The sequence below is a fragment of the Osmerus eperlanus genome, chromosome 18 (genome assembly GCF_963692335.1).
Source record: "Osmerus eperlanus chromosome 18, fOsmEpe2.1, whole genome shotgun sequence".
Classification (NCBI taxonomy): domain Eukaryota; kingdom Metazoa; phylum Chordata; class Actinopteri; order Osmeriformes; family Osmeridae; genus Osmerus; species Osmerus eperlanus.
Window position 1 is genome coordinate 4445815 of NC_085035.1, and position 12243 is coordinate 4458057.

Genomic DNA, 12243 nt, shown 5'->3' on the forward strand with positions numbered 1-12243 from the left:
AGATTTATATATATAAAAGGTTCACATATTAAGAGTTTGAAGCATGTCACTTTAAAACCGTAGACCACGTCCCCGATTGGGAAAAACGGAGCGCTTGCTGGGAACGCTCACGCGCAACTGCAATCTGTCACTCAAGCGCTCTGACCCACGCTTGCAACGCTGCACGAAAAAGGATGAGTTGGTAAGCTTTTCATTGTAGATTTATTGATTTGATTTACATATGTCAGTTTAATCATCAAATTCGAAATGTTATATCTTTGGTCGCTGATAAATCATCACGTTCGATCTTTAGGCTACAGTTAAGATTTGGTCCGTAAACGGAATATCTTTGAGAGTGTCTCATCAGAACGGATATAAGGAGTAACCTCCTCTTGCCCTACAACAAAAGTACATTTGCCACACCAACAAGTGAGTACAGGCTGGTCCTATGTGTTTCTTACCCTGTGTGTGTGGGGTGGTGTATGATTTAAACTTGTGTGCGATTGAGTATGTAACGTGCAGGTGTGGGTGGCCGTGGGTGTCTAGGTGTGTAAGTGAGAGAAAATGATATTTGACTCCGTGTGTGTGTGTGTATAAATTGTAAACGTGTGTGTGTGTGTATAACGTGCAGGTGTGTGTGTGTATCCATTCAGAGATATGGGTACCCTGCGGGATATGCAGTTCGCATTGCAGATGAAGATTGAGGAGCTTCGGCAACGAGACTCCCTCATAGATGAGCTGGAACTCGAGCTGGACACTAAAGATGACCTGATTCGCCAGTTACAGACCGAACTGGACAAACACCGCAACGCTCTCCAACATCCTGGTCACACGGAGGATTCTGAGAGTACAGGTAGCCTATCTGTCCTCACCCCTACTGCTAAAGCCGACAACGACACACACAAACGCACACGCTATGAGATAGTGTGTAGATGTTGTGATGTGGTGGTTTCATGATTATGGGGTGCTAATTGGACGGTGTGACGCTACGGGTATAGACCCTTTAGGACCCGGTCCGTCCACTACGGTGCCTGATGAACCGCAGCGCACCAAGAGACAGGCCATTTCTGCCGAGCCCACAGCTCTGGATCCAGCCCAGCTCACACATGTCACCCTCACCAGCTACAGCAAGAGCAAAGAGTGAGTACAGGCGAGCTCAGTCCCATTCTGTCTCTCTCCCACTCGCTCTTTCACACGCTCTCTCTGTCTCTGTCTCTGTCTCTGTCTCTCTCTCTCTCTCTCTCTCTCTCTCTCTCTCTCTCTCTCTCTCTCTCTCTCTCTCTCTCTCTCTCTCTCTCTCTCTCTCTCTCTCTCTCTCTCTCTCTCTCTCTGGCACACACACACATACCAATGGCTTCTCAATTCCTTCTGTAGGTCTAGAGATCTGATTCAGAGGGCTCTGTTGGAGAATGACTTCATGAAGCATCTAGAACATGGACAGGTAACCAACAAAAGGCCTCCCTGTCCACAAGCTAGCCGTCTTTCTCGGTGACTCTCTTTGGAATGGGAAGCCGAGATCGAGCCAGTGAGAGCTGATATGGCGTCCGTTCTTTTCCCAGATTCTGACCATAATGGACTGCATGCACCCTACCAGTCTGGCCCAGGGCTGCTGTGTCATCCAGGAGGGAGATGATGGCTCCCTGGTCTACGTGCTGGAGGGTGAGGTAGCGGGGAAGGTTAGAGGGGAGAGGGATGCCAGGAGACAGGGAGGGGGAGGAGGGGGAGAGGGGAGAATGGGAGGCGGAGAGACACCGTATATCAGGTGATGTCACGGTGAGCTCACGGTCTGGCACTTTGATCAAAGTAGTTAAAACTACAGGGGTGTCCAATGAAGCCTCGCTTGCTCCGTCCACACACACACACACACACACACACACAAACACACACACACACACAGAAAGACATACACAGAATCACAGCTCAGGGCCAGCTGGGTTGCTCGGAGTCATCTGATACTGACACCTCCACATTCAGACATTTAATTCAAAGAAGCACAAACACAACGACAAAGATGTTGTCGAGTACTGTTGCCCTTGTTATCTGATGATGTGCTGTACACACACCACCATCCGATCTGTGTAGAAACTCAATGTGTTTGTGTGTGTTTGTGCGTGTTTGTGTTTGTGTGTGCCTGCAGAGGGTTTGGTAGAGGTGACTAAAGAAGGAAAGAAGCTGTGCACCATCAACCCAGGAAAAGTATTTGGCGAACTAGCCATCCTGTACAACTGTACCCGCACTGCTACAGTTACCGGTAACACACACATACGCAAATATCTATTCACATTTGTTTATCTGGAACAAGCTGTGTGTCCAGGAACTAGCTTGGTATTGCGCATTGATAGTTAAAATTGACACTTGGATCATCTCTCACTGTTTTTCAGTTTCTTCCTGTCTGTCATTTGTATGCATGTCTCTCTTTCTCCCTGTTATGAAGGACTTATATATGGGTTTTATAAATTCTTAAAATAATCAATTTTTCTGACTAATTGATTGGGGTGAGATATGGTGTCAAACCTTTCTAGCGTGTTTGTGTGAGTGTGTGTGTGTATGTGTGCGCGCGCGCGCGCGGGCATCGATCCGAATTGCGGGTGTGCGAGCCCTTAATTGTTCGAAAAATCGTGCAGTTATCGAATCCAACAGGAATGAAGGATTCGTGTTGCTAGTCACACCACAGATGGAGAAGGAGAGATGGAGAGGGGGGGGTCCTCTCTTCCCCTTGTTCACCATGCCCCTACATCATCCACAGCCAGCTGCTCCTCCCTCTGCCCCTACTTGTCCTTCCTCTCTTTCTCCTCTCTCTCCCTCTGTCATCGCCATCTGATCCACTTGATAACGCTCCGGCGGTGGATGGGTGGTGATGTGGGGCGTGGAGTTGAACAAAGGCGATGGCGGCTTGTTGGGGAGGGGGTGGAACAGCTTTGATAAGGATCACGCATGTATGTATGTCGCTTAGCAACATCCAGCTGGCAGAAATCCTTGAAAACCCAAAGCAGAAGCTGACCTCTGACCTACCTCTGTTTCCTTGTTACGCGAAATCTTACTCAACCACAGGAACCCTTTCTCTAAACAAGCTGTTTGATTGAACATTTTCACACTGTGTGTGTGTGTGTGTGTCTAAGTGTGTGTGTGCCATAAGTGGGATTGAAGTGTAATCATCATTGGAGTGGGGTGGGAAAGAGGCTCAATTATCACCGCTTAACTCTGGATAGAGATTTACTGACAGTCATATATCTCAGTGTGTGTGTGTGTGTGTGTGCCTGTGTGTGTGCTTGTGTCGAAAGAAAAAGAGGAAAAAAGGAAGCAGTGGAGACATCCATTTTTTTTTTGTTAATGTATTTAACCTTTATTTAACCCAGGCAAGATCATTAAGAACAAATTCTTATTTACAATGATGGCCTGAAAAAAGCACAAGCTTTTTGAGGGAAAGGGGGCTAAGGGAAAAAAATCAGGTTAAAAAGTACAACGGCACACAACCACAGCAGTACAGACATACAGAAAAAAACACAAAGCAACAACAACAAAAACAAGCAGGTTAAACAAAGCAGGGCATTAATAACATAGGGAGTCTGGGGGGATACAAAATGTCAAGACACATATTATTTACAACAACCACAATCAGGACACAAACTGACACTGGCAGGTATGAACAAAGGATACAGGCAGGAGAAAACAAAGCAGGCAACATCAGTACAACAGGAGGACAAAACTAGGCAGTTGGCAACAGACAAAAGACAAACCATGGGGATGAGTAGACAACAAGACACTGGGGTTAAAAGGTGAGAAAACATTTACAGGGTTCAGTGAGGATGCGTGAAATGTTTTCTTTAAAGGCAGGAATGGGAGTCAATGTCTGTGAGTGTGTGTATGTGTGTGTGTGTGCGTGTGTGTGTATGTGTGGGTGCGTGTGTGCGTGTGTGTGTGTGTATGTGTGTGTGTGTGTGTGTGCGTGTGTGTGTGTGTGTGTGTGTGTATGTGTGTGTGTGTGTGCGTGTGTGTGTGTGTGTGTGTGTGTATGTGTGTGTGTGTGTGCGTGCACATTAGATAGGTTTAGCTCAGCCCTTCTAGCCCTTTCTATCTCTGTTCCTGCTGCTAGCCATGTCAGTGGGTCCTCATGTTAAATTATGTATTCCTGTTGGCAACTTTATTTTGTGCTCAAGAGGTAGAGTGCGAGGGTTTTCTTTGTTTGAGCTGATGCTAAGGTCCTTCACATCTCTCTCTCTCTCTCTCCCTCTGTATCTCTCTATCTGTGTCTCCCTCTCTCCTCCTGCCTCCAGCACTGACAGATATAACATTGTGGGCAATCGACAGACAAGGCTTCCAGACCATTATGATGCGAACTGGCCTCATTAAACACTCCCAGTACATGGAGTTCATCCACAGGTAACAACCGTTGTAAATACACGCCATGTATAACCCCTCTATACATGTGTCCACACCACACGTATGGTGGACAGAAACCCTACTTTGTACATTATCCCCCCCCTCTCTCTCTCTCTCTCTCTCTCTCTCTCTCTCTCTCTCTCTCTCTCTCTCTCTCTCTCTCTCTCTCTCTCTCTCTCTCTCTCTGTCTCTCTCTCTCTCAGTGTTCCTTCGTTCCAGTCGTTGCCAGAGGATGTTCTCAGTAAGGTGGCAGATGTCATGGAGGAGGTGGGGATTTTCAGACTGTCTCCAAGCAAACACACCGAAGTATCAGTGTATAATCCAGACTGGCTCTGGTTACGAGCTGTTCTCTCCATCTGATCTAGCTTTTGTGTGTGTGTGTGTGTGTGTGTGTATGTGTGCATGCCATTACACTTAGAGACACTGGAACAGCTCTCAAACACACATAACACTCAGGGTAAAATGTTGCACTCATCGAGCGTTCGACATGTTTTTGTTATATAGCTCTCCCTATTCGGTTCTCTTATGATCTCTCACTCTCTTTCTCTCACACTCCCTCTCTCTCTCTATTTCTCTCCCTCCCTCTCAGACTCATTACAGTGATGGTGATTACATCATTCGCCAGGGTGCTACAGGGGACACCTTCTTCATCATCAGCGAGGGCCAGGTTAGGAAGATCAAGAGATCGAAATCATTGGAATGGTGCAACATGATACAATTTGGTCATGTCCAGTGCAATACAATACAAGCATGCAATGATGCTTCGAGATGTCTATTTCCTCTTGGAAATAGACATCTCTGACCTCTCACCTCTGCCCTCAGCTGACGGTCAGTAAACAGGAATCAGGCAATGAGGAGCCTGTCTTTATAACCACACTCTCCAGAGGAGACTGGTTTGGAGAGCAAGCGCTGAAAGGGTACGTGAACCCCCCCCCCCTTCCACACACACACACACACACAAAAAAAATGGTAAACACATACTAATATTGAGCTAAGTTTGACAATCTCACAAAGAAATCTTTTCCTTTTTTGTCCTCCCCTCTTTCTCTCCACCGCCCCCATCCAGAGAGGACGTCCGTACGGCCAGTCTCACCGCTGTGGGGGACGTCACCTGCCTGGTCATTGATAGAGAGTGAGGAACGGGAGGCCTGATTGGGTGACCTTGTGTGTCACCCAACAGGCCAACCAATGGAGATTGTGTGCTGAATGTCAGAAACCGAATTTTCACGCCTTTGCTCCCCCTCTGCTTCCTGTCCTTCCTCCTCGAGGCTCCTGGACGTTCCTCACGTGTTCTTCTCCGGTGTTGTCGTCCTCCAGGTCTTTCAAGCAGCTCATCGGGGGCCTGGGTGAGGTCAACAAAGAGCAGTATGACAGTGATGAGCTGAAGGCCAAGTGAGTATCACGCGGGTCTCCCTCTCTCTGCCTTTGCCTTGTCGGAGCAATGTTGTGCCTATATGGATGTTGGTCTCGAAAAAGTCGAACTGCAGCCCCCGCTGGTCTCTCTGCAGGTTGGAGGCAGAGGCTGGGTTCTTCTCCAGTGTGTCTCTTTCTGATTTCCACGTCATCTGCACCCTCGGTATGGGCGGTTTCAGTAGAGTGGAGCTGGTACGTGCGTGTGTGTGTGGTGGTTGATGTGTGGGTGGGTGCTTAGCATCAAAAGTGGACGCATGTAAAGCGGGTGTTTTTTGGCATCCGAACCAGGTTCAGTTGAAGAGCGACACCACTCGCTCGTTCGCCATGAAGGTTCTGAAGAAGCGGCACATCCTGGACACCAGCCAGCAGGGTCACATCCTGTCAGAGAGACGTATTATGATGGAGGCTCATAGCCCCTTTACCGTGAGGTACACACGACGTCTACTCACACACACACACGCATCGTCACACCTTACCACCTCTAGAGCAAGCAGCAGTAACGTGTCTCCCTTGCAGGCTGTACAGAACGTTCCGAGATGCGAAGTACCTCTACATGCTGTTAGAAGCCTGCATGGGAGGAGAGCTGTGGACGCTGCTAAGAGACAGGTGTGTGTATCAGAGAGAGAGAGAGAGAGAGACAGAGAGAGAGAGAGAGAAGCGGGTGTGTTTGTGCGTGTTCTCTTGCGTCTGCGGACGCCCGCGTTGAGTTGTTCGCGGAGGCGCGTAGCCTCGATGGAAGTTCCCCTTCAGCATGCTCGGTCCCGGCGTTGGTTTTGCAGGGGCTCGTTCGACGATGGGATGACGCGCTTCTACACAGGTTGCATCGTGGAGGCTTTGGGCTTCCTCCATTGCAGAGGAATCATCTACAGGGATCTGAAACCTGAGAACATCATCCTGGACCGGAGTGGATACGCAAAGCTGGTACACACAGATATACACACGCACGCACATGCACACTAACTCCCTATTCGAGAACACAGCGCTTCAACAATGACCAATCGGGTGCAGTCACGGTTTCTGAAGCCAGTCAAGCGGCTTCCCTCGGCTCTAGCAGGAAATGAGGAAGTCTGGAGGTGAGGAAAGCAGACACGCGCGTTGGCCCTGGTCGATGGTCCTGTGTCACGCTCCTGCTGCACATGCACCGTGTCTAGCTGGCTTTGGATGAAAGCATCTGTGAAATGAGCGGAATCGAAACGGAATTGGAATTTCCCCCCCCCCCCCCCCCCGCAGGTGGATTTTGGCTTCGCCAAGAAGGTGGGTCTGGGGAAGAAGACCTGGACGTTCTGTGGGACTCCGGAGTACGTGGCCCCGGAGATCATCCTCAACAAGGGCCACGACACCTCGGCGGACTGCTGGTCCCTGGGCATCCTGGTGTACGAGCTGCTGAGCGGCAGGTCAGCTTCTCCTCAGCGCTGGTCATGGGAGGGGCCTCCACAGGCCGTCTGTTAGCCGCTGACACTATTGCTCCAGGACTGATACTCTTTCCCTGTCTCTTTCTTTTTCATTCTCTCTCTCTTTTTCATTCTCTCTCTTCTCTCTCTTTCTCTTTTCTCTCTCTCTCTCTTCTCCCTCTCTCTCTCTCTCTCTCTCTTCTCTCTCTTCTCTCTCTTCTCTCTTCTTTCTCTCTCCTCTCTCTTTTCACTCTCTCTCCTCTCTCTCTCTCTCTCTCTCTCTCTCTCTCCAGTCCACCTTTCTCTGGTTCAGACCCAATGAAAACCTATAACATCATCCTGAGAGGCATTGACATGGTTGAGTTCCCCAAGAAAATCATCAAGAGTGCGGCTAACCTCATCAAGCGTCTCTGCAGGTAAAAGTACACACACACACAACCAAGTACACACCTAAGAAATTCACATTGAATTGTTATGTATGTGTGTGTGTCTCCAGAGACAATCCTTCGGAGAGGCTGGGCAACCAGAAAAACGGCGTGAAGGACATCCAGAAACACAAGTAAGATTCGTCGTGAAAACCCACAACAGACAGGCTGTTATAGACACGACCGTAGTCATGACAACCGTCAGCAGAGGAGATGACGCCGCTGTTGTCTGTTGTCTCTCAGATGGTTCGAGGGGTTCAACTGGGAGGGCCTACGTCAGGAGACACTGGCGCCCCCGTTCATCCCGACTGTGAGTGTCCTCCTCCTGTCCTCCGCACCGCCGACCTCCACCCTCGGAGCGGGACGCGTCCTCGCCGGACGCGCGCGGCTGAAAGACGCACGCGGATGAGAGCTTTGTGCCTTCTGCTTCCCCCTCAGGTGGAAGGGCCGCTAGACACCAGCAACTTTGACGTTTTCCCCGACGACAGCGACGACCCTCCCCCCGACGAGGAGTCTGGCTGGGATGAGGAGTTCTGATTGGATGACGAGACGCCGATGGGGAAGGGCGAGACCAGAGACAGGAGGCTGATTGGACGGGAGAGATGCCAAGTCGAGGAACATCTAGGATTCAACTTCCGCTGTTTCGAACTGTGAACGGAAACAAATGCAGTCCATTTTTACAGGGAGGAAAGGTGGAGAATCAGAACATGGATCAGAGGTCTCAACCTACTAAGTGCCTCTAGTCAGTCACTGACTAACAATACCACATTTAGAAGGTTTTGATATCCATGCTGTGTGTGTGTGTGTGTGTGTGTGTGTGTGTGTGTGTGTGTGTGTGTGTGTGTGTGTGTGTGTGCGTGTGCGTGTGCGTGTGCATGTGTGTATGTCCCCCTGTTCAGGCTGCAATATCTGGAATGGGGTTCTGCGTTGTCACATTGCTGGGTTTTCTTTGTTTCTTAATACTTCAATAAATGCACAAACTCATGACTGGTTTTCAAGTGTTTGTTTTTTTTACTGTGTGAGATACCCGATGAAAGAAGCGAATGGGAGTCTGGGAGAGAAAGGGTGTGAGAGCGAATGAGAAGAAAGTTAATGAAAGCTAAAACAGGAAGCGTTTCCTCTCTCCGATCACCTCCGAGATGCTTATCGCAGCAATAAACCTTTAGCCTAACAAGGTCAACGGAGGTCAACCTAGGGTCACTAGGTTTCCCACAGATCGTAATGGAATATCCAGCCCCCTCTGATAATGACTGCTCCACACAGATAGCACACACACACACACACACACTCCTTTTTCCACATCTCCAGCTAATGATAGGCCTACCCACTATGCACCTACCAGCAGGCTTTATGGAATCAGATGTGTTAGTGAGTTCAAACAACTTTTTTCTCAATTCCAGATTGGTCAAAAGTTATCTCAACAAGGTAGGTTCCAATGAATTCCTGAACGGAATAATGGACCAGCCCTCTGCCTCACGGGAGCGGTCCAGAAAAGCCCTTTCATATCTGTCTGAGAGCGAGAAGAATGAAAACACTGATAGCAGATATAGAGACGGATTCGTTCGTCCATATGTTAGCACAGATGGTTCCAATATCCGTACACTTCCTTTGGAGGAAAGACCCATAATAAACCATGAAAATAAGGATAAAGTGAAAACAGAGATGAATTATTCCAGACCGGAATTCCCCGACCTAAATAAATAAAAGTCGACTGTGTGGCTTTTAGGTTAAGTCCAGGCAGTGGCTGGCGTTGTTCGACCTGCCCATGTTTGTAGCCGTTACACATTTAAAGTTAACTTTTCCTAAACCACTTTGGTCAGTCATGCCAGATTACAGTATTGCATTGTGTACCACCTTTTCTTGTATTTTTTCTAAATCCTACATGTGTGCACAATGCTGTCTCTTTTTAATCTGCTTTTGTTTCGTTAAATTAAAAGTAGGCTAGTATATTATGCTATAATAACTTCCGTATTTAGTTCAACGTTGTACATTAATAATAATTAGGTGTCACACATGCAATTAAACTCAATGGAAAAAGTCTGGTAATTACGTTCCGTCGCTCCTTAGTCCACGCACCTCCTATGTAGATTGTACTGATTGTAAAAAGCCGCAGGGGGGCTGTGTAATGGAATTATTCATTCCTAAAGTCCTATAAAAGCTGCCCATGCAGTAACTTACCATCAGACAGTCAGCCAGGCAAACGGACCAGAGAAGAAAGCACGGTTGCTATCATCAGCATCTTGGACCATAGAAAAAATGTTTGCCAAATTTGTCTTGATCTCTCTCTGCCTCGCCGTCTCCCTCACCTTGGGGACCGCGGCTTCCTTTCAATCAGACCCAGAAGAGGCATCCACCCGCCGGGCCCGCTTCTCTGCCAACAGCCCCTGTGAGTAACTGGTTGCTAAACCATCGTGGAAGCTGTGTGAGATTAATGGCACAAAATAACACTGTTAAAACGTTTAGAGTTGAATATTAATTGGGTCCTTGTTTCCCTGTGTGTACCCTCAGCGGACGTGGCCAGGTGTTTGACCGGGGCTCTAACGGTGGGCTGCGGAACTTTCGCTTGTCTGGAGAACTCCACCTGTGATACTGATGGAATGCACGAAATCTGCGAACTTTTCCTCCAAACAGCCTCAACCTTCGACACGCAGGTAGTAATTCTGTCTCTCTGTTTACACATAGGGTACACACACACACATGCGTTACACCTGCCCTCTACAAAACCGAGTGTGTTTACGTTTGGTTTCGCAGGGGAAGATTTTCGTGAAGGAGAGCCTTCGTTGTATCGCAAACGGTGTCACATCTAAAGTGTTCCAGACCATTCGCCGCTGTTCAGAGTTCCAGAAGATGATTGCTGAGGTAAAACACACTCCCAATAAGGCTGAATCATGACAGTTGTTACAGTGGTGATTTGTTGAGGTTGCTGTGTGTGTACAGACATGTGACTATGGTGTGTCATCTGGTGCAGGTGCAGGAGGAGTGTTACTCCAAGCTGGACATCTGTAGTGTGGCTCAAGGCAACCCTGACACCATTGGAGAGGTGGTGCAGGTACCTGCACACTTCCCCAATAAGTGAGTTCACACTCATACACACACACACGTGTTCGAGCACATACACACACCCACAGTCCATACAACTAATATGTACCTGATAGGCCAGGCATACCAGCCTGAGATGTGTCCCTCTAACACTGAGTGTGTGTGTGTGTGTGTGTTCCTAGATATTACAGCACTCTGCTCAGGTCTCTCCTCACCTGTGACGAGCAGACGGTGTCTGTGGTCAGAGCAGGCCTGGTGTCCAGGCTCGGACCAGACACCAAAACCCTGTACCTGCTCCTGCAGAACAAGCCCTGCCCCTCCGGGTCCGGCTCCGCCCCCGGCTCCGCCCCCGGCCAGGGAGCTGGGGGCTGGCGCTACCCGATGGCGTCGCCCATTTTCACTATTCAGTCCAGCCAAAACGGACGGGACCCCAACCACCTGTTTGCTAAGAGATCTCTGAAGGAGAGTGAGACAGAGTAGGGGGAGAAGGTCAAACGTACATACACACACACACATACACACACACACACACATAGACACGTTAATAGTTACACATTTTCCATGCACTATGCCCAATGCTTTTCCATGCACACTGATACAGACTCACACATGCAAACAGCTTTCTTCTCAAAGGCTATTATCCATATGATTAACTGCAAGTTCGGAGTGTTTAGACGCTGATATGTGATGATTTGATTCTGTCTACGAATACTACTGAATAATTTGGCATGGAGAATGTGATGTAAATATTTGATCACAACTCAATAACATGGTGTAAGTTCTACAACAAAAAAGACAACATTTAAAGTAAGGACTTGAAATGTAAAACTGAGCACAAGTATTGGTAATACTGAATCTATTTAAAAAAAAGATGGGGGATCTAATTATTATTAGCATCATCAATATTTATTTTCTTAAGTTAATTTATGACCCTGTTCTTGTATTTAATCTAGTAGCGTGATCATGCATGTTGCTGACCGCTGTGTTGTGATTGGTCTGTTCTGGCTGGCCGCTGTGTTGTGATTGGTCTGACTGAATATGATGTGTTGACGTCGAGCCCTTAGAGACGTACAGGGCAGCTCCCACGCTGGTCGCGGGGGCTGACTGTGTCCTTGAGGGGTTGGTTGTCTCTGTTTTCATGTCCCAGTGGTCTCGCAGTCCTCATGGGGGGGGGGGGGGGGGGGGGGGTGAGATGGTGAACTGTTGAAGTGTGTTTGGTTGAGATGGCATTTAGTATGTGACACAGTGTGTGTAGAAGATCATGAATTATTTGTGCCTTTTTTTTGACAAGTGTGGTAGCAGTCAGGTACTCTACCACACTGAGTCGGATTGGCTTTTGTCCTAAATAAATTATGTGAAGTTGATGGCTGTGTGTGATTGAATGTATCTCACCCCAACTGTTTGAAAATGTACTGTTTTAAGCTGTTGGTTAAATTGATGCACACTAGGTGGCAGTGTAGTCAAACAGCGAGAGAGACTGGAAATATCAATTGCTTTTAACCCACCCTACAAATGAATCCAGTAACTTTCCTCTTCCAAGATGACTGTGACATTGTAGAAGAAAGATGCTATAGTATCGTATAAAATAGGTATAGTAGCTGTTTAAATGACGCTCC

General features: G+C 48.1%; 2 protein-coding genes across 2 annotated transcripts; both read left to right on the forward strand.

Moving 5' to 3' along the window:
- Nucleotides 1-291: 291 nt before the first annotated feature.
- On the forward strand, nt 292-8476 carry LOC134038597 (cGMP-dependent protein kinase 1-like). The gene is made up of 21 exons (XM_062484071.1): nt 292-408; nt 633-832; nt 978-1119; nt 1354-1420; nt 1539-1638; nt 2117-2230; nt 4254-4359; nt 4563-4626; nt 4949-5026; nt 5182-5276; nt 5426-5491; nt 5677-5751; nt 5868-5964; nt 6061-6200; nt 6289-6378; nt 6552-6693; nt 7003-7166; nt 7457-7579; nt 7660-7722; nt 7832-7898; nt 8027-8476. Exons 2-21 carry the CDS (start codon nt 637-639, stop codon nt 8123-8125), a joined length of 2088 nt encoding a protein of 695 aa, XP_062340055.1. The 5' UTR covers nt 292-408; nt 633-636; the 3' UTR covers nt 8126-8476.
- Nucleotides 8477-9727: 1251 nt separating this feature from the next.
- stc1l (stanniocalcin 1, like) lies at nt 9728-11980 on the forward strand. Its single transcript, XM_062484194.1, has 5 exons — nt 9728-9974; nt 10097-10239; nt 10340-10447; nt 10557-10660; nt 10810-11980. Exons 1-5 carry the CDS (start codon nt 9845-9847, stop codon nt 11105-11107), a joined length of 783 nt encoding a protein of 260 aa, XP_062340178.1. The 5' UTR covers nt 9728-9844; the 3' UTR covers nt 11108-11980.
- Nucleotides 11981-12243: the final 263 nt, after the last annotated feature.